The sequence below is a fragment of the Hyla sarda genome, chromosome 3 (genome assembly GCF_029499605.1).
Source record: "Hyla sarda isolate aHylSar1 chromosome 3, aHylSar1.hap1, whole genome shotgun sequence".
NCBI lineage: Eukaryota > Metazoa > Chordata > Amphibia > Anura > Hylidae > Hyla > Hyla sarda.
The window spans coordinates 291491280-291513709 of NC_079191.1; the positions used below are offsets into that span (position 1 = coordinate 291491280).

At 43.9% G+C, this 22430-nt stretch overlaps 1 protein-coding gene across 1 annotated transcript in view; it reads left to right on the top strand.

Annotated features, from left to right (window-relative positions):
• LOC130360771 (protein unc-93 homolog A-like) overlaps nt 1–22430 on the top strand; it is a 193126-nt gene that overhangs the window by 136566 nt on the left and 34130 nt on the right. The window contains exon 7 of the mRNA XM_056563340.1: nt 19697–19828. Coding sequence (XP_056419315.1) covers nt 19697–19828 — 132 coding nt within the window. The remainder of the gene's footprint in view (nt 1–19696; nt 19829–22430) is intronic.

Here is a 22430-nt window from a genome sequence, read left to right on the forward strand (position 1 = left end):
CATCCTGTTTCAGGGTGCGCCACCAATACTGTTGGGAAATTAGTTGCAAGGATTTACGGATACCGGCATGACCAGCCAACAGAGAGGAATGACCCTTTCAGGATTCGGAGTCTCAGATGAGGAGATACATAAGTCTTCCCAGGGAGCAGAAGCTGAAGACTTGCTGGTGCTGCGGAAATAAGACAATCAGGAGGAACAATAGGTTGAAGATGTGATTCCAGGTCTTGTACCTCAGAAGATCTAGATAGAGCGTCAGCCCAAAAATTCTTCTCTGCTGGACGAAAATGAATAAAAAAGTTAAACCTGGAGAAGAACAGGGACCAGCGGGCCTGTCGTGGGTTGAGACGATGGACAGACTGAAGATAGAGCAAGTTCTCGTGATCCGTATAGATGGTTATTGGATGCACTGAGCCCTCGCCACTCTTCCAAGGCCAACTTAATAGCCAGGAGCTCACGTCACAATCTCCTATAGTATAATTTCTCTGCGCTGGAGAGAAGATCTTAGAGAAAAATCTGCAAGTTACAGTCCTTCCTTTAGAAAATCTATGTGTCAAGACTGCTCCTGCACCAACTGAAGATGCATCAACCTCTAAAGTAAATGGCTTGTCCGGATCAGGTCTTGACAACACCAGAGCAGAAATGAAGGCAGACTTTAAGTGTTTGAACACTTATTTGGCCTCTGGAGTCCAGACTTTCGGATTGGCTGTTTTTTTTGGTAAAAGATATGATGGGGGCAACCAAGGTGGAATAGTGAGGAATAAACTGCCGATAATAAATGGCAAAGCCAAGGAAGCGCTGAATTGCTTTCAGACCAGAAGCTTGAGGTCACTCCAGTATAGCCCCCTGTGTAAAAATCTGTTTAACTTTCTTGTACCAGTTGATTTAAAAAAAAAAATTTCCACCAGTGTTCCCCTTTAACGGGGACCTGTATAACTACTGTGGGCTTCCCTACCTATATATTACAGGGGGCTTACCTTCCTAATTTATTACAGTGGGCTTCCCTACCTACCTACCTAATTACATGGAGCTTCCTTACCACCTAATTAGTAACAGGGGGCTTCCCTACCTATGTTATGAATTACAGAGGACTTCCCTACCTATGTTATTAATTATAGAGGACTTCCCTACCTAATTACAGGGAGCTTCTCTTCCTTCCTAATTACAGGGGACTTTACTACCTACCAAATTAATTACAGGGGGCTTTCCTACCTACCTAATTACAGGGGGCTTCTCTTCCTACCGTATTGCAGGAGGCTACTTAAGGACTTGCATATCTGTCTAACTACTGTGTGCTTCCCTTTCCCTACCTACCTAATTACAGGGGGCTTCCCTAAGTAGTGAAGGCTTCCCTACCTAAGTTTTGGGGCTTGCTTAACTACTGGGGGCTTCCCTACATAAGTATTGGTGACTTCCCTACCCATCTAATCACTGGGGCTTCCCTACTAAGTTTCCCCACCTATCTAACTACAGGTGGCATTCCTACCTATATAACTAGTTCAGGCTTCCTTATCTATCTATCAAAATCAATGATGCAGCACTCCAAATTCCAGAACAAGTGTGCAAAATTTATTGTGTCATGTCTCAAGGCAGCAATGTTTCAGCTTCTCCATGGAGCCTTTACCAAGCATAGTGATACACACAAAGTCAGGAATTTGATTATTTAGTCATGTGATTATTCAATCAATCCAAAAATTACATCAAAACACACATCAAATAATCATAATTATAGATGAGCGAATCGAAGCAGACGAACCCGAATCCGTTACAAATTGCAGGATTTATTTGATTTGCAACAAATGCGAATATCGTCGCAATTCTATCATGCGAATCGCTTAATTAAACTCCATTTAACAGCGTTCTAGGCTCCAGGACACCTAAAATGGCGGATCCACATGTCAGTACATGGGGCAGGGGATGCTGGGAAGGCGGGACGGCAAGGCGGGAAAGGAGGTAGACGGGGTGATCCTGAATCACATGCGGGATGCAGCCTATCAGCATTCATTCACCTTTGTGATGTCACAGCCCTATATAATCGGCAGCCATTTTGCTGCTGCTCATTTCATGCCATACACTGCAGAGGGATAAGACGGACTGCGTGTCTCTATGTGTTACACAGAATTGATCATAGCGCAGCGTTCACCTTCCGACTGCTAGTCACATCAGCGTTGTGGACAGGGAGCAGCGCTTGTTCTCACTGAGAAGAATTTTTACCCAGCCATTAACCTCCCAGTCACTTTATTTATCATTTTATCAGAGAGGGGCAGATAGCTCTTCTTTGCCTCATAAATATCAACAAGCTGCCTCAACTAAAACCTTATCACAGGAGGCAGGAATGATTTTTCAGCGCAATTCTGTATATTTTTTCCACAAGAAATCATCTGCTGCTTATACTAGTCTGTAGATGGTATAATAACCAGCAGTTCACACCATTCTTAATACTCTATGACAGAGTGCAATTTTGGGTTTAATACACATTTTTTTTTTTTTTTACAGTACACACCTGCTGCTGTTCTAGACAAATACTGTTTTCAGTGTAGTGAAGTGTATTGTACTTCCCTCATATATGCAATAAGTATGTCAGGAAGAGTATTGCCAGGACATGCACAGAGGCCTAAATTCATCAGGTGCAGGCAGAGGTCGCAGCAGAGTAGGGGTGTGTGGCAGCCGGAGTCACAGCTCCCGGTGTCAGCTAGCAGTCGTGTCGCGACTAGCTACCCAGCAACCCAGAAGCCGTGATTGATCGGTTCACTCGGTCATCCACTTCATCTCAAGTGACATCCGACATCCCCACTCAACAGTCGGTGGGTTCCTCACACTCAACCCTCAGTGGCCCTCATGCTGCTGCTGCCACCTCCAGGCTCTGTCATTGTGCTGTTCTATGGTCTCCTCATGCTATTGCTACCACCTCCAGGCTCTTTCATTGTGCTGCAATATGGTCTCCTCATGTTGATGCTGCCACCTCCAGGCTCTCTCCTTTTGCTCCTCTATGGTCTCCTCATGCTATTGCTACTACCTCCAGGCTCTCTCATTGTGCCACCATATGGTCTCCTCATGCTCATGCTACCACCTCCAGGCTCTGTCAATGTGCTGCCATTTGATCTCCTCATGCTGATGCTACCACCTACAGGCACTGTCATTGTGCCGCAATATATGGTCTCCTCATGCTGATGCTACCACCTCCAGGCTCTGTCAATGGGCCGCCATATGGTCTCCTCATGCTGATGCTACCACCTCCAGGCACTGTCAATGTGCCGCCATATGGTCTCCTCATGCTGATGCTACCACCTCCAGGCTCTCTAATTGTGCAGCTCTATGGTCTCCTCATGCTGATGCTGCCACCTCCAGGCTCTATAATTGTGCTGCTCTATGGTTTTCTCATGCTGATGCTACCACCTCCAGGCTCTCTCATTGTGCTGCCATGGATACTGCAAAACATAATTAAGGCGCTGGTCCCCAGTTTCAGAAATTCCCTGCATTAAGGTCACTTTCAGGACTCCCGCTGCCACCTCCAGGCTGTGCCATGCAACCACTATATGGTATCCTCATGCTTCAGCCACCTCCAGGCTGTGCCATTCAGACACTATATGAGCTCATTATGCTTTCCCCACCTCCAGGCTGTGTCATTCAGCCAATATATTGTTTTCTGATGCTGCTGAGACTGTCTTGGATATTACCTACAAATTTTTATGGTAGCACTAGCAAGCATACATGCTCAATAAAGATTTCAACATTGATCTTTTAATGTTAGGGGTTGTGAAGCCCTCTTATGTACACATCCTGCTGCCTGATCCAGGCTGTGTGTTTCAGGAACTACTTGGCTTACTGATGCTGGTGGGCCTGTGCCTAAATTTTTTTGGATTTTAGCACTAGCTAACATACATGTTCTGTACAGATTTCAATATTCACCTTTTCATGTTAGGGGTTATTAAGCCCACTTGTGTACTTCTGCTGCTGCCTGATCCAGGCTGTGTGTTTCAGCAACTATATGGTTTAGTGATGCTGCTGGGCCTGAGCCTTGAGAAAGTCGGGTGACGAAACGTACGTTGGGACGGTGGCTACAGGTATCCATTATGGGTAAGTGAGGATCACTGAACTATTGATTACTGATTTACTTTGGGCTTATTCATACTACTAGTCATGTGATAGAGCAGTTAGCCCTCACATTCATTATACTGGGGCCCTTTTTGGACCCCTGGTTACTTCTTGTTGAATAAGAGCCGTATTACATCATTCCCTGACCTCACTATATATATATCCATTGTGATCATTACCATTGCTGTACCTGATCCACCTATGTGTTTTTTGGCTGTATCTGATACTCGTTAATTTCTAACGATAATTTGTTTTCCCTTAGTCCTAACAGTAGCACAGATGGGGTATTCCACCCCCCGCGAACTGGTAGGACAGATGGAAGTTTTATTGAACCTAATTAAACAATCAGTAAAGACACACCCACAACACCCTGTATAAGTAAGAGGGTCATCCTCTGCTCCATTGTGTAGTAACAAGAAGAACTAAAGGCAAATAATAGAAGAAAATAACTTAACTAGGGAGGGAAAGTTGTGCTACTGTTAGGACTAAGGGAAAACAAATTATCGTTAGAAATTAACGATTCCCTTACGTCCTAACCAGTAGCACAGATGGGGAAATGGCAAGCAGAAACCCTATGAGGGAGGGCTCTCATGCCTGACGGCAGATAATACTGTCCGTCCAAATGAGGAGAAATCGGCCAATCTACTGTCAAGTCTGTAGTGGGTGATAAATGTGGAGAGTGAACTCCAGGAAGCAGCTTTGCATATATGTTCCAAGGGAACAAGACTCCTTTCCGCAAAGGAGGTAGATACAGACCTGGTGGAATGAGCTTTTACAAACTCAGGAGGCTCCTTACCTTGGGATACCATGGAAATACGAATGGCATCTTTACCCATCTACTGATGGAGGGCTTTGAAGCTTTAAGACCTCTCTTGGGTCCTGAAAAGAGAATTAGCAGATTTTCATCCTTCCGAAAATCCAAAGATCTTCTTATATAGATCTGGATATCTAGGCAATGAAGAGCACTATCTTCATTGGAGGATGGAGGAGGAGAAAATACTGGCAGGGATATAACCTGATTAATATTTTGGAATGATGGAACTTTAGGTATAAAGGATGGCATGAATCTGAGTAACACTCGATCTGGCAAAAACTTAGTATATGGTTCAAGTGCCGAGAGCGCTTGAAGTTCCCCAATCCTTTTGGCTGAAGTGATTGCCAGTAAAAAGGTTATTTTAATGGTAACGAACTTCATGTCCACCTCCTCCAAGGGCTCAAAGGGGGGAGATGCTAACCCCTTGAGCACCATCGATAAGTCCCATGCTGGGACAGGTTGTATAATTGTAGGTTTTAACTTTGAGGATCCCCTCAAGAATATTTTGACTAGTGGGTCTTGAGAAATGGTTTATTGAGAAAGGCAGAGATGGCTGATACCTGAACTCTGAGTGTGGAAGGAGAGAGATTCTTGTCTAATCCCTCCTGGAGAAAGTTGCGGATTGTGGCAACAGCTGGATTCTGTCCAGGTAGTTGTTTCTTGGAGCACCAAGACTGAAAAGTTGTCCAAATTCTTTTATAGGCTCTGTTAGTGGACTCCGCTCTGGAATGCGAGAGGGTATTCAAGACCGCACTAGAAAGCCCTTCTAGATGTGGAAGGGACTGGTCAACCTCCAGGCTGTCAGGTTGAACATTTGAAGATTTGAGCAGCTGTGAGTGTCCCCCGACACTAGTGCTTGCTCTGGGGGAAGCCTCCAGAATTGTCCCCGACTCATTTGCAAGAGTTGGGTAAACCAAGCTCTCTTGGGCCAAAATGGAATTATGGCTATAACAGAGGCTTGGTCCTGCCTGATTTTCATCAATACCCTTGGGATCAAGGAAATTGGAGGGAAGATGTAGGCCAGCCTGAACCTCCATGGGATTGAGAGAGCATCGATTGCTACTGGGTTGTCTTCCCTGTACAGGGAACAAAATCTCACCACTTTGGTGTTGAACCTTGTTGCCATAAGATCTATTTCTGGCATACCCCACCTGAGAGTTATTTGTTTGAACATCTCTGGATGGAGAGACCATTCTCCAGTTGAAAGTCCTCTGCTCAGGCGGTCGGCGATCACATTGAGAGATCCCCAAATGTGAAGCTGCCGACAGGTGGGTTAGGTTCCTCTCTGCCCAATCCAAGATCAGACCCACCTCTCTGAGGAGGCTTTGTGATCGAGTGCCTCCCTGCTTGTTGATGTACAATACAGCCGTCATGCTGTCGGATTGGATCTTTACTGCTTTCCCTTGAAGAAGAGAAGCAAAGTGGAGGAGTGCTAATCTGATGGCTCAAATCTCGAGGAGATTGGAGGTTAACCCTCTCTCCTGTGGAGACCAAGATCCCCGCACTAACAGATCCAAGAGATGCGCTCCCCAACCTACAAGGGACGCGTCGGTAGTAAGTATGATCCAAGGGGGTTGGATCATTGACTTGCCGTCCTCGAGGTGAGACCACCATCTGAGAGAGGACCGAACTCGATAAGACAGGGAGTGGCACTTGTTTAGGCCCGAGGGCCTGAGATTCCAAGTGGCGAGCACCTCTGATTGAAGAGGGCGTAGATGCCAAAGAGCCCAAGGAACCGCATCCACGGTAGCGGGCGTAAGTCCCAACATCCGCATGAGAGTGCGAATGGAAACTCTCCGGGGTACAGAGAGAAAGAGGGCCGATTCCTGAACCCGAGATTTCCTCTCGGGAGAGAGGTAAGGTGTCATGGAGATTGAGTCGACTACGAAGCCGAGGAACCCCACTGAGGTCGTTGGGAGGAAATTGGATTTTGCCCAATTGACTATCCACCCTAACTGGTGAAGGAAGGATACTGCTAGTTGCAGATGTTGGGACAGGATCGCAGAAGAAGGAGCTCTGAGGAGCCAATCGTCTAGGTAGGGAACGATGCTGAGCCCCTGGAGCCTTAGAGCAGCAACTACCGCTACCACCACTTTGGTAAATGTGTGTGGGGCCGAAGAAATTCCAAACGGGAGGGCTACAAACTGGAGGTGTTTTAGAACTCCCCCTACCTGAACTGCGATCCTTAGATACTTTCTGGATACCGGATGAATAGGAATATGAAGGTAAGCATCCTTTAGATCCAGAGTAGCCAGGTAATCCCCTGGCGAGATGAGGTTGACCACAGATTGAATAGTTTCCATACGAAAGCGTTTGTGCTTTACATACTGATTGAGATATCTCAGATCTATAATCATCCGCCAGTCTCCTGTTACCTTGGGAACTAGGAAGACTGGAGAATAAATTCCTGACCCCCGCTCTGCAAGAGGAACTTCCTCTAAGGCATTCTTCTGGATGTAGGATTCTAGCGCCCCCTGTTTGATTGGTGAAAGAACTCTTGTCTCCACATAATTGGATGGAGGAATTGATTCGAGGTCTATCGAATAACCATCCGAGATTAATCTCAGGACCCAAGGGTCCTGAATGTGGAGGGACCAGGCGCTTGAAAAAATGGTGAAGACGACCACCAACTGGAATCTGGGGGGCAGGATGGGAAACTGGAAAGGTCACCTCGGCAAGGAACCCAGAGCTTCGTAGAAGCCCGCAGTCAGAGCTTTCTGTTGTCTTTGGGGCCACGGGAGCGTTTTCCGCCCCGGCGTTGATTACCCCATTCTCTCTGAGGCTTAGGCTGGGGGGCTGATCCGCCCCCAGAGCACCGCCCTCGACCACGAAAGGAGGAATAAGGAAGGGACTTGCCTTTCTTGTCAGAAAGTCCCTCCATAATGCGGTCCAGCTCAGCTCCGAAAAGAATGCCGGGTTCGAAGGCATAGCACATAAGGTGTTCTTGGAAGAGTTGTCAACCTGCCAAGGTTTTAACCACAGAGGACGTCGTCCAGCGGAAGCCAGGGCCATAGACTTGGAGGCCAATTTAAGATGCTGGGTGGAAGCATCGCACAAAAAATCAACGGCCAGATTGGACGTCTTGAAGGATGAAAGAATTTCATCTCTAGGAACCCCCTGGTCCAAATCCGACTGGATGTTAGAAAGGCGGGTCTTCAAAGGTTTGCTACCTCAGAACAAGCTATCGCCACTGATGCAGACGCAGAAGCAGTGGAGTAGGAGCGCCTCATGGCACAGTCAGCCTTCCGATCCATTGGATCCTGCAAGGAAGACCCATCCTCAGCAGGGACCACTGTCCTCTTGGACAGTTTGGCAACTGCCATGTCAACCTTAGGGACAGGGCCCCAGGAGGAAAACTGAGATTCCTGTATAGGAAACATGGTCTTAAATCTTTTAGTTAAGACCGGACCCTTTTGAGGTTTTTTCCATTCCGTTCTAAGCACGGACAGAAGGGTATCATCCGCTTTAAAGACCCCAGGTCCCTTAGAGGCGGAGGTAGAGGCTTCCCCGGGATCAACATCCTGGTCCCCCGACCGGATGGATCTCAAAAGACGCTGGGTCCTTTCCAGCGGAAAGAAATAGGATGCAGTGGACCTCCTCATCCTTTTTTTCTTTTGTTTTAAAATGTCAATGGCACCTTGGATTGAGAGACAGTCTCCCATGCCGGTACTTGCCGGGCAGCAGTCTGCCTCAGCAGGGACCACCTATCTGATGAGAGCAGGTACGTTCAGCTTAGGATGGCCATTGACAGCTTCACGTCCACAGACCTCTCCATTCTGGGAGGTGAAGAAGGTCTGGCACGTTTCTGAGGGACAACGTGTTTCAGCTCCTCAATAGAGGCTCTGTTCATAGCCGACATGTTAGAGGAGGCCCACACATACATATCTTGGACTGTAGGTTCAGTCTGGTGGGAAGGTAGAGACTTAGCCCTACAAGGAGGGCACCTGAAAAATTCATAATTATCCGCAAGGGGAGTATTGCAGTCATGGCAAGAGAAGTGCTTGCGCTTGGCGGATTAGATAATGTAGCGGCAAGAAAAAAATTGCGGCTAGCTAAAATATAATTTAAAATACCCAAAGTTCTCAGCAAGAGACCAGGTAAGATATAGAGATAGGGAAACAGTGGTATCCGCAAGGATGCACTACTAGACTCAAAAAGACAGGACTGTGGAAGTACCAACAGTTCTGCGCTCTAGGAGGCTGAATGACAGCCTAGGGGGAGTTTAAATATCCTCCTGGCTGGCGCCAAAACAAGACTCCGCCCACAAGGCGGAGTTACAGAAAAAAAGAAATCCTGTCTTAAAAAACAGAAAAGAAAGGAACCCTATTAGTTAGAGGGTTATGGAAAGAGGCTCTTCGCTTGGTTTCGCCGCATTATTAGCAAAAACGGCGGAAAAAACCGAGCCGGGAGCGAAAAGAAAAACAGGAAGTGACGTCAGACGCCGCTGACGCACTTCCGGCCGGGACCGCGATTGGAGTCGCGGCTCCGAGGGATAGAAGCAGATGGGCGCAAACTATGCCCAGATTTGCAAGTAAGAAACCCCCCCCCCCCCTCCTATTATATAACAGGAGTAAGGGAGTCACCATCTGTCCCACTGTCCGGGAGGACAGAAAAAAACACAATGGAGCAGAGGATGACCCTCTTACTTATACAGGGTGTTGTGGGTGTGTCTTTACTGATTGTTTAATTAGGTTCAATAAAACTTCCATCTGTCCTACCAGTTCACGGGGGGTGGAATACCCCATCTGTGCTACTGGTTAGGACGTAAGGGAAATCTCATTTTGTATTGCTTTATACATACACATCTGGTATTTTATCTTTATTGCATTTAGTCACAAATGTGTGACGTTTTTTAACTTTTTGGATATATAAATAAAATTTTGCATATTTATCAGTAGCAATTGCTCTTTGTTTGAGTTTTTTCTCTCTTTTTGCATAAAATAGTCTATGGAGCTATACTGATTTACCACTTATAGACCCCTAGCACCTAGTACATATCATGAAAAACAAAGTACAATATATAACTACCTGGTGCAGTCTATTCTTTTTGTGTTTAATTACATTTTCCTATATGTAGTTATGTTTAATAAAAAATCAAACCTATATAAGTAGGGTATCATTTTAATCGTATGGATCTACAGAATAAAGATAAAGTGTAATTTTTAATGAAAAATGTACTGCGTAGAAACAGAAGCCCCCAAATTTTACAAAATGGCGTTTTTTCTTCCATTTTGTCTCACAATGATTTTTTTTTTCAGTTTCGCCGTAGATTTTTGGGTAAAATGACTGATGTCATTACAAAGTAGAATTGGTGGCACAAAAAATAAGCCATCATATGGATTTTTGGGTGCAAAATTGAAAGGGTTATGATTTTTAAAAAGTAAGGAAGAAAAAACGAAAGAGCAAAAACAGAAAAACGTTATGTCCTTAAGGGGTTAATGAGTTTTTCATTATAACCTAAAGGGAAAAAGGATAATACAAAAAAAAGAAAAGAAAAAAATAGTCATACATAATGAACTGAAACATAAGCGCTGTGCAATAAAGAAAACAACAGTCGCATATATGTTGAGAAAAAACCTCTAATAAGGGGAAAATATAGATAGGTGTAGAGTAAAAAATAACGGAACAAGAATGGGGGTAGGGGCAAGTAAGAAAGAAGAAGGGGGAGAAGAGGGAAAAAGTAAAGATTTAGAAAGAGAGTAAATCGCATGGTCATGCCATGTCATCTATGTAGGGAATTATGGTATTCTTCCCAAAGCCTCCATGTTGTTTGGAAGATGTGCGTCTTATTATCAAGTATTGTCGAGATACATTCCATCCTATATACCTCTCTGATTTTATCTAGCAAGGCTCGAGCCTAACATTTTTTGATGTTAGCACTAGCTAACATACATCTTCTATACAGATTTCAACATTAACATAATGTTAGGAGCTGTGAAGCCTTCTTGCAAACTCAAGCTGATGCCTGCTCCAGGCTGTGTGTTTCAGGAACCACTTGGCTTAGTGATGCTGCTGGGCTAGGGCCTTACATTTTTGGATGTTAGTACTAGCTTACATACATGGTTAATTGAGATTTCAGCATTGATCTTTCAATCTTAGGTGTTATGAAACCCTCTTGTGCACTCCTGCTGCTGACTGCCCCGGTCTGTGTCATTCAGCAACTACATGGTTTAGTGATGCTGCTGGGTCAAAATTCATCTTTTATTCTGAGAGATTGTGAGGCCCTATTGTCTCCTCATCTGCCGCCAACTCAAGGCTGTGCCATTCAGACACTATATTGTCTCCTCATGCTGTCAACACCTCCACGCTGTGTCATTCAGCCACTATATGGTCTCCTCATGCTGCAAACACCTCCACGCTGTGTAATTCAGCCACTATATGGTCTCCTCATGCTGCCAAAACCTCCACGCTGTGTTGTTCAGCCACTATATGGTCTCCTCATACTGATGCCACCTCCAGGCTCTGCCATTCTGCCACTTTGCGGCAGTGATTCTAAAAGCGATGCCGGTAATCTGCATGTTATTCTGAATAACAGTATTATTTCACTACCCCAGCACATTCCATATGCATGTTAGAACACAGAAAAGTGTTCTATACCCCTATTGAGGCTCTCTGTAGGCCAGAAATTGCTGTTTTTAATATAGATTCTCCGCAAATAAATTAGGATCGAAACGAAATTTGTTGGAAAATTCTGTGAATCGGCCGAATCAAATTTTTCAAAAGTTCGCTCATCTCTTATCATACTGCTTGTGTACATAAAGTTGAAATAGTGCATACAGTATATATACTGTGCTCATACATAGTCTATATCATAGTATAATACATTGGTGCTTCAGTGTTATAAAATATAATTTAAAAGGCTTGAATTCCTAGCTTCATACATTAGCCATTGCTTAACCCCTTAAGGACTGAGCCCTTTTTCACCTTAAGGACTCGGCAATTTTTTGCAATTCTGACCACTGTCACTTTAAACATTAATAACTCTGGAATGATTTTAGTTATCATTCTGATTCCGAGATTGTTTTTTCATGACATATTCTACTTTAACATAGTGGTAAAATTTTGTGGTAACTTGCATCCTTTCTTGGTGAAAAATCCCCAAATTTGATGAAAAATTTGAAAATTTTGCATTTTTCTTACTTTGAAGCTCTCTGCTTGTAAGGAAAATGGATATTCCAAATAATTTTTTTTTATTCACATATACAATATGTCTACTTTATGTTTGCATCATAAAATTGAGGAGTTTTTACTTTTGGAAGACACCAGAGGGCTTCAAAGTTCCGCAGCATTTTTCAAATTTTTCACAAAATTTTGAAACTCGCTTTTTTCAGGGACCAGTTCAAGTTTGAAGTGGATCTGAAGGGTCTTCATATTAGAAATACCCCATAAATTACCCCATTATAAAAACTGCACCCCCCAAAGTATTCAAATTGACATTCAGTAAGCGTTTTAACCCTTTAGGGGTTTCACAGGAATAGCAGCAAAGTGAAGGAGAAAATTCACAATCTTCATTTTTTACACTCGCATGTTCTTGTAGACCCAATTTTTGAATTTTTGCAAGGGGTAAAAAGGAGAAAATTTTTACTTGTATTTGAAACCCAATTTCTCTCGAGTAAGCACATACCTCATATGTCTATGAGAAGGAGCGTCAAATCGTTTTTGGGGGGCATGTCAGCTTTAGGAAGCCCCTATGGTGCCAGGACAGCAAAAAAAAAACCACATGGCATACCATTTTGGAAACTAGACCCCTCGGGGAACATAACAAGGGGTAAAGTGAACCTTAATACCCCACAGGTTACATAGTTACATAGTTAGTACGATCGAAAAAAGACATATGTCCATCAAGTTCAACCAGGGAATTAAGGGGTAGGGGTGTGGCGCGATATTGGGGAAGGGATGGGATTTTATATTTCTTCATAAGCATTAATGTTATTTTGTTCCAGGAATGTATCTAATACTGTTTTAAAGCTGTTAATTGTTCCTGCTGTGACCAGTTCCTGAGGTAGACCGTTCCATAAATTCACAGTCCTCACGGTAAAGAAGGCGTGTTGCCCCTTGAGACTAAACTTTTTCTTCTCCAGACGGAGGGAGTGCCCCCTCGTCCTTTGGGGGATTTAACCTGGAACAGTTTTTCTCCATATTTTTTGTATGGGCCATTAATATACTTATATAGGTTTATCATATCCCCCCTTAAACGTCTCTTCTCAAGACTAAACAATTGTAACTCCTTTAATCGCTCCTCATAGCTAAGATGATCCATGCCCCATATTAGTTTAGTCGCGCGTCTCTGCACCCTTTCCAACTCCGCAGTGTCCCTTTTATGGACAGGTGCCCAAAACTGAACAGCATATTCCAGGTGAGGCCGTACCAATGCTTTATAAAGGGGGAGTATTATGTCCCTGTCCCTTGAGTCCATGCCTCTTTTGATACATGACAATATCCTGCCGGCTTTGGAAGCAGCAGCCTGACATTGCATGCTATTCTGTAGTCTGTGATCTACAAGTACACCCAGATCCTTCTCTACCAGTGATTCTGACAGTTTAATCCCCCCTAAGACATACGATGCATGCAGGTTATTAGTACCCAGATGCATAACTTTACATTTATCCACATTGAACCTCATTTGCCAAGTGGATGCCCAGTTACTTAGTCTATCCAAGTCATCTTGTAACTTATGCACATCCTCTATAGACTGTACTGTGCTACAAAGCTTGGTGTCATCTGCAAAGATAGAAACAGAGCTGTTAATACCATCCTCTATATCATTGATAAATAAATTAAACAACAGCGGGCCCAGTACAGAACCTTGGGGTACACCACTAATTACCGGGGACCAATCAGAGTACGAATCATTGACCACCACTCTCTGGGTATGATCCATGAGCCAGTGTTCAATCCAGTTACAAACTAAAATTTCCAAACCCAAAGACCTTAACTTATCTGTCAGACGTCTATGAGGGACAGTATCAAATGCTTTAGCAAAATCCAGAAACACTATATCCACAGCCATTCCTCTGTCAAGGCTTCTACTCACCTCTTCATAAAAGCAAATTAGATTGGTTTGACAACTTCTATCCTTAGTAAACCCATGCTGGCTATCACTTATAATACAATTATCCCCTATGTATTCCTGTATGTAATCCCTTAAGTCCTTCAAACAATTTACCCACAATGCACGTTAAACTTACCGGTCTATAGTTTCCTGGGGAAGACCTAGATCCTTTTTTGAAGATTGGCACCACATTCGCCTTGCGCCAGTCCCTTGAGGTGTTTCACGACTTTTGCATATGTAAAAAAAAATTAAAAATTTTACCTAAAATGCTTGGTTTCCCAAAAAATTTACATTTTTACAAAGGGTTAAAGCAGAAAATACCCCCCAAAATTTGAAGCCCAATTTCTCCCGATTCAGAAAACACCCCATATGGGGGTGAAAAGTGCTCTGCTGGTGCACTACAGGTCTCAGAAGAGAAGGAGTCACATTTGGCTTTTTGAAAGCAAATTTTGCTCTGGGGGCATGCCGCATTTAGGAAGCCCCTATGGTGCCAGGACAGCAAAAAAAAAACACATGTCATACCATTTTGGAAACTAGAGCCCTCGGGGAATGTAACGAGGGGTTAAGTGAACCTTAATACCCCACAGGCGTTTCACGACTATTGCATATGTAAAAAAATATATATATTTTTTACCTAAAATGCTTCTTTTCCCAAAAATTTAACATTTTAAAAAAAGGGTAAAAGCAGAAAATACCCCCCAAAATTTGTAACACAATTTCTCCCGAGTACCGCGATACCCCATATGTGACCTTAAACTGTTGCCTTGAAATACGACAGGGCTCCAAAGTGAGAGCGCCATGCGCATTTGAGGCCTAAATTAGGGATTGCATAGGGGTGGACATAGGGGAATTCTACGCCAGTGATTCCCAAGCAGGGTGCCTCCAGCTGTTGTAAAACTCCCAGCATGCCTGGACAGTCAGTGGCTATCTGGCAATACTGGGAGTAGTTGTTTTGCAACAGCTGGAGGCTCCGTTTTGGAAACCGTGGCGTACCATACGTTTTTCATTCATTTATTGGGGAGGGGGGCTGTGTAGGGGTAAGTGTATATGTAGTGTTTTTTACTTTTTATTTTATTTTTTGTGGTAGTGTAGTGTAGTGTTTTTAGGGTACAGTCGGATGGGCGGGGGTTCACAGTAGTTTCTCGCTGGCAGTTTGAGGTGTTGCAGAAAATTTGCCGCAGCTCAAACTTGCAGCCCGATACTTACTGTAAACCTCCGCCCATTTGAGTGTACCCTGTACATTCACATTGGGGGGGGGGGGGGGGGGGGGACATCCAGCTGTTGCAAAACTACAACCTCCAGCATGCGCTGACACACTGTACAAGCTGAGAGTTTTAGTTTTGCAACAGCTGTAGGCACACTGGTTATGTATCACTGAGTTTGTGACCTTACTCAGTGTTTCAAAACTACAACTCCCAGCATGTACGGTGCATGGTGTAAGGTGACTGCTGGGAGTTGTAGTTTGCAACAGCTGGAGGCACACCGGTCGTGAAACACTGAGTTAGGTAAAAAAAAAAAACTGAGTTTCACAACCAGTGTGCCTTCAGCTGTTGCAAATCTACAACTCTCAGCAGTCACCGACAGCCAATGGGCATGCTGGGAGTTGTAGTTATGCAACCAGCAGATGCACCACTACAACTCCCAGCATGCACTTTAGCTGTTTGTGCAAGCTGGGAGTTGTAGTTATACAACAGCTCAAGGTACACTTTTCCATAGAAAAAATGTGCCTCCAGCTGTTGCAAAACCATAAGTCCCAGCATGCCCATAAGGGAATGCTGGGAGTTGTGGTGGTCTGCCTCCTGCTGTTGCATAACTACAGCTCCCAGCATGCCCTTTTTGTATGCTGGGAGCTGTTGCTAAGCAACAGCAGGAGGTTGTCACTCACCTCCTGCTGCTGCTCCGTCGCAGGACAGTCCCTCGCCGCTGCCGTCGCTCCTGGGGCCCCGATCCCAACATGGATGCCGGGGATCGGGGTCCCCAGCACCCGGGGTCGTCTTCCCGCACCCGCTCACATCCTCCGGAAGAGGGGCGGAGCGGGTGCGGGAGTGACACCCGCAGCAGGCGCCCTGATTGGTCGGCCGGTAATCCGGCCGACGAATCAGGGTGATCGTGAGGTGGCACCAGTGCCACCTCACCCCTGCAGGCTATGGCTGTTCGGGGCCGTCAGAGACGGCCCCGATCAGCCAGTAATTCCGGGTCACCGGGTCACTGGAGACCCGATTGACCCGGAATCGCCGCAGATCGCTGGACTGAATTGTCCAGCGATCTGCGGCCATCGCCGACATGGGGGGGCATAATGACCCCCTCTGGGCGATATGCCGGGATGCCTGCTCAATGATTTCAGCAGGCATCCGGCTCCGGTCCCCAACCGGCTAGCGGTGGGGACTGGAATTCCCACGGGCGTATGGATACGCCCTGCGTTCTTAAGAGGTTAATAAACATATGGATAACAGCTGAATACAATTTAATAAACAGTGTCTGTATATACAATAGAAGAGGGATGCTCACCTGCTCTGCAAAGAGACTACACAAAACATGGTGTTGATCATTTGTAGTGGTGCACCGGCATTACACTGGGCTCCCGGTCAACTGATCCTGATCACATGACCATCTGGGGTCACATGATTTATCCTTGTGGAAACCGCACACGCTAAGCAGTCAGCAGGATCCAGGGATAGATCAGCGATTGCATTCAGCTGCTCAATGTCTTTTCCATCTCCCCAAAGGGAGGGGGCATGTCCTCTTTTGCCTGCGCTGTGATGACTCCTCCCCCTCCCTCACTCTGCTGCTCTTGGGGGAGCATGGCAGCCCTGCTCTGTAACCCTTTACTTTCTAGTTTCATGCTGTACACACATAGGCACACATATACACACACAAACACACACAATGATAATTGGAGATTGCCTGTACTCTACCACCAAAGACAATCTGGTGAGTGTATAACTTCGATCTTTCTATGTCATTCAAGTGTGTCATGCTTAGGCAGTCCTGTAATACTGGGACTTAGTTTTGGAGTAGTTGGAGCTACAGTCTTTGGATAACTTTTTACAGCAGTGTTTCCTTCACCTGTGTGCCTACAGCTTTTGCAAAACTACAACACTCAGCATGCCCAGACATCCTTTCACTGTCCAGGCATGCTTGAAGTTGTAGTTTTGCAACAGCTGGAGGCACATGTTTGATAAAACTCTGTGTTACAGCAGTGTTGCAGCAAGCTGTATTCCTCCTACAGCATTGTCAATCAGCCATCTTGTGTCCATGACCTTTGTAGACCCTCAAGCTGCTGTGGGACTCATCAGTGTCCCAGGAGGTATGGGGACTCCTAGTGGTGGGATTTTCAAAGACAGTTTTCTTTAATAAAATGTGAAGATATTTTAACTCCTTCAGGACGAAGGGCGTACCTGAACGCCACTTGCCAGGTCTCGGTGTTTAAAACGGGGTCACACCGTGACCCCGCGTCACACCGGGTCGGTCCTGGCTGCTAACGATAGCCGGGACCCTGGGCTAATAGCTTGCGGCACCGATCGTTGTGCCACGTGCTATTAACCCTTCAGACGCGTTGATCAGTCAGGCTGATCGGGACTATCGCGATAAAATCGCGATGTCCCGATCAGCCAGGACGCGAGCGGAGACCCCCTTACCTTGCTCCATCGCGTCCGATCGGCGTTTGATTGCTCTAAGCCTGAGCTACAGGCTTGAGCAATCGAGCCCCTATCTCGATGATCCATGCAAAGCTATGGCTTTGCAGGGATCAGGGTAAGAGATCAGTGTGTGCAGTGTTATAGCCCCCTATGGGAGCTATAACACTGCAAAAAAAAAGTGAAAAAAAAAGTTAACAAAGGTCATTTAACCCCTTCCCTAATAAAAGTTTGAATCACCCCCCTTTTCCCATAAAAACTGTGTAAATAAAAATAAACATATGTGATATTGCCGCGTGCGGAAATGTCCGAACTATAAAAATATATGATTAATTAAACCGCACAGTCAATGGCGTACGCGCAAAAAAACTTCCAAAGTCCAAAATAGCATATTTTTGGTCACTTTTTATATCATGAAAAAATGAATAAAAAGCAATCAAAATGTCTGATCAATACAAAAATAATACAAAAATGGTACAGAGAAAAACTTCAGAACATGGCACAAAAAATTAGTCCTTATACCGGCCCGTACGCAGAAAAATAAAAAAAGTTATAGGGTTTAGAAGATGAGAATTTTTTATGTATACATTTTCCTGAATGTAGTTACGATTTTTTTCTCGAAGTATGACATATATCCAACCTATATAAGTAGGGTATCATTTTAACCATATGGACCTACAGAATAAAGATAAGGTGTTATTTTTACCGAGAAATGCACTGCGTAGAAACGGAAGCCCACAAAATTACAAAATGAAATTTTTTCTTCAATTTTGTCGCACAATTAATTTTTCCGTTTCGCTGTGGATTTTTTGGTAAAATGACGATGTCACTGCAAAGTAGAATTGGTGGTGCAAAAAATAAGCCATCATATGGAATTTTATGTGCAAAATTGAAAGCGTTTTGATTTTTAGAAGGTGATAATGAAAAAATTAAAATGCAAAAATGGAAAAACCCTGTGCCCTTAAGGGGTTAAAGAAGTATATTAGAAAAAACTATTGTTTTGCCAAGTTGTACAACATATAAAAAGTTTTTATATATGACAGTAAAAATTTAAGTTTTTAAGATAATTCCAGCTTGCCAAACATCAATCACACGTGGAGCTCTTTATAAAGATAAGCTGGACTCTTTTCAATAAATCCCAAATATGAAAGTAGACACCTTGGCGGAGTATTCAGACCATAACTATGAAAAAGATATTTTTACATGTTTATATTCTGAAGGTAATACAATGGATGTCTCTCTAATACCAATGTGTGAAGTCTCTCTCTGTTCAGTCAAATGGGTAATTAATTATTAGTTACAATAATAGAACATTTTCCCTGGACAGAGACTTTGAGGATGTTACCATCCCCCCACCATGACTTAGGAATGCAAACACTGTGTGTGTTATACTTCTAAGTGAAAACTATATATAATATAACTATATGTAGTGTGGAATAGAACATAATGGCCCAGATTTATCAAACTGTGTGAGAGAAAAAGTGGAGGGATTTCCCTATCCCTTGTGTCCACCCTTGATTACTGATCTTAATCCCTGCATTGAGATATCCTAACACAGCATATTGTTGGGTCGAGCTAACGCACTCAAGATAACCATGGTTATTGTACACCAAAATCCCCAAGTTCCTTTTAGTGTTAGTTTTATTATTTATTTAGGAGACAATAAGAATCATCTGCACTCCAGTTTTGGTCTGTTTATTTGCCCATAATTAAGTAGTAATGTTTCTCATAGAAAGCTTATGGTGTGAAAAGCTAGAAAAATAATAAATACAGTTATTATATATAATCTACACATTTTATTATTATTTTTTAAACGTTTGGCAACTTTTTCACATTAATGGTCTATTCACACGTACAGTATTCTGTGCAGATTTGATGAGAAGGATTTTCTGCTGCATATTTCAATGTGAACTGAGCACAGCTTGAAATCCTATGCATCAAATCTGTTATGAATACTGTATGTGTGAATAGACCCTAAGTGTCCTTGGCTGCGTTATAGTCTATTTAGCATTTGAAATTATTTTACATGTAGTGGCTCCTTAGATGCTGCATATTTTCCAAAATGTGTATACAACTAGTAAGTTATTTTTTATTTTTTTATAGGAGCAACTATTAATATTGGGTGCATTATCGGCTTCTTGATATGGAAACCAGCATCTGGCAACTTTGCAGTGTTTTTTATAATGTCTGGACTCTGGGGGATTGCAGATGCAGTGTGGCAGACACTACTAAGTTGTAAGTATATAATATCTTGCAGATAACCATTTTTACATTGATGGCATTATACTCATTTAACAAGCTTTTTCTTTAAAATGTGCCCCTACTGGTTTTAGGAAGTACAGAATAAGTTACAGTAGATTAAATTAGTTTTCTCACATCCATTTAATTATTTTGCTCAGTATTACAGGAGGGCATAGCTGATTGTTAAGGGTTAATCTGCTAGAAGAGGATGCATTTTCTCCTAAAATGGTTTAATTTAGTTCCCCAGTATATAAACAGGCAGTATACAGGCAGCCATCAATAGCCACACGCACTAAGGAGACGCACTAAGGAGACAGATGTGTACGTTTTTTTTTTCTCACCTAATAATTTTATAATTCTTTATCTCATATAGCACCACACAGATTCCGCACACAGGTCCCTGTCCCCATTGGTTCCCTCCATTTTTTCTTCTTTAACAGGTGTAAGGTTTAGAATGTTGATCCATGCCATATCACAGTCAGGATGGAATTCTTCCTCTGTCATGGGGCAATTGGCACCAGCCTTAGGGGTTAAGGGGTTTTGCCTTCCTCTGGATAAACACAGTATGGTTTTAGGCTGCATTTGCTGGGCTCTTTTTTTTTTTTCCCCCAATCTTACTAGCTATGTTACCTTACATTGCTACTATATATTTACATTAGCAAGATGTAACAAAGCAGAACAGATCATCCTTGCATTTTACATGCTACAGAGAGAGAGAGAGTCTCTTAGTAGACTCATCCAGCTTTGAAGCAGGAATTTTCACAGAGCTGTCAAAATAGTGCGAACTCTCTGTTGCAGGTTAAGAACCCAATCTGAATTAGAGTGCAAGAGATCATTTATTCTTAACTAGCTGAGTACCCGGCATTGCACGGTTTTTCCTTCCAAATCCTTGTTGGGGAGGAAAATAAACAAAGGAGGAAGCTTTTGACTTCATATGCAGTCCTCATATATTGTTGTCATATCCCAACCCCACATCACGACCTCCTATCTCGACCTCCTGTCCTGACCTACTATACCGTCCTCCTGTCCCGGCCTCCTATCCCGATCTCCTATGCCGACCTCCTATCCCGTCCTCCTATCCCGTCCTCCTATCCCGTCCTCATATTTCGACCTCCTATCCCGTCCTCCTTTCTCGACCTCCTATCCCGACCTCCTATCCCGACCTCCTATCCCGTCCTCCAATCTCGAGCTCCTATCCCGACCTCCTATCCTGACCTCCTATCCCGACCTCCTATCCCGTCCTCCTTTCTCGACCTCCTATCCCGTCCTCCTATCCCGTCCTCCTTTCCCGTCCTCATATCTCGACCTCCTATCCCGACCTCCTATCCAGACCTCCTATCCAGACCTCCTATCCCAACATCCTATCCCGTCCTCCTATCCCATCCTCCTATCCCGACCTCCTGTCCCGGCCTCCTATCCCGATCTCCTATCCCGACCTCCTATCCCGTCCTCCTATCCCGTCCTCCTATCCCGTCCTCATATTTCGACCTCCTATCCCGTCCTCCTTTCTCGACCTCCTATCCCGACCTCCTATCCCGTCCTCCAATCTCGAGCTCCTATCCCGACCTCCTATCCTGACCTCCTATCCCGACCTCCTATCCCGTCCTCCTTTCTCGACCTCCTATCCCGTCCTCCTATCCCGTCCTCCTTTCCCGTCCTCATATCTCGACCTCCTATCCCGACCTCCTATCCAGACCTCCTATCCCAACATCCTATCCCGTCCTCCTATCCCATCCTCCTATCCCGACCTCCTATCCCGACCTCCTATCCCGACCTCCTATCCCGACCTCCTATCTCGACCTCCTATCCCGACCTCCCATCCCGACCCGTAATATGTGTACCAAGCATTGAAATAGCTACAGCCGTACGGAAATTATATGGGAAAATACATTTCCCATTGATTTGCATGGGATTTTAAACAAAAACCCCGACCCTCACAAATGGGGGTAGTTAAGGGTTAAATTAACTATCCTATATTTTAAGTGGACATATAAGTAACATGTGACCAAGTTTTATCGAAACATCTCCAGCCGTTTGGAAGTTATGCGGTAATATATATTTCCCATTGACTTGCATGGGACTTTAAACATAAGCCCCGCCCCTGGCAAATGGGGGTGAGTAAGGTTTAAATCACCTATCCTATGTTTGTTGTTGACATATAAGTAACGTGTGCCAAGTTTCATGTTAATATCTTTAGCCGTTTTTGTGGAACATACACACATACATACATACATATACACACACACACACGTTGAGTTTTATATATATATATATATAGATTAAATATATTTAACACGCTTTATTTTCTATTCACCTATTACTTCATAAGATATGAGTTGGCAATAGGTCCTCATTAAAGGAAAAGTAACATCAGAAACGGACGTGTTTAAATAAATTTTTTATGTTTATCATAAACTGTAAAATGGTTCATATTGCCATAATTGTAAACATCGATCATAGAGAGATGTAAAATAATGTAGCATTCACCATATGGGTTATCTTCATAGCTTTTTTAATTGATGCAAAGCTTCAACTAATACAGCAATCCTGTTTTGGCTGAATATTCAGAGAGGAAAGGAATGTGCATGGGTAACCA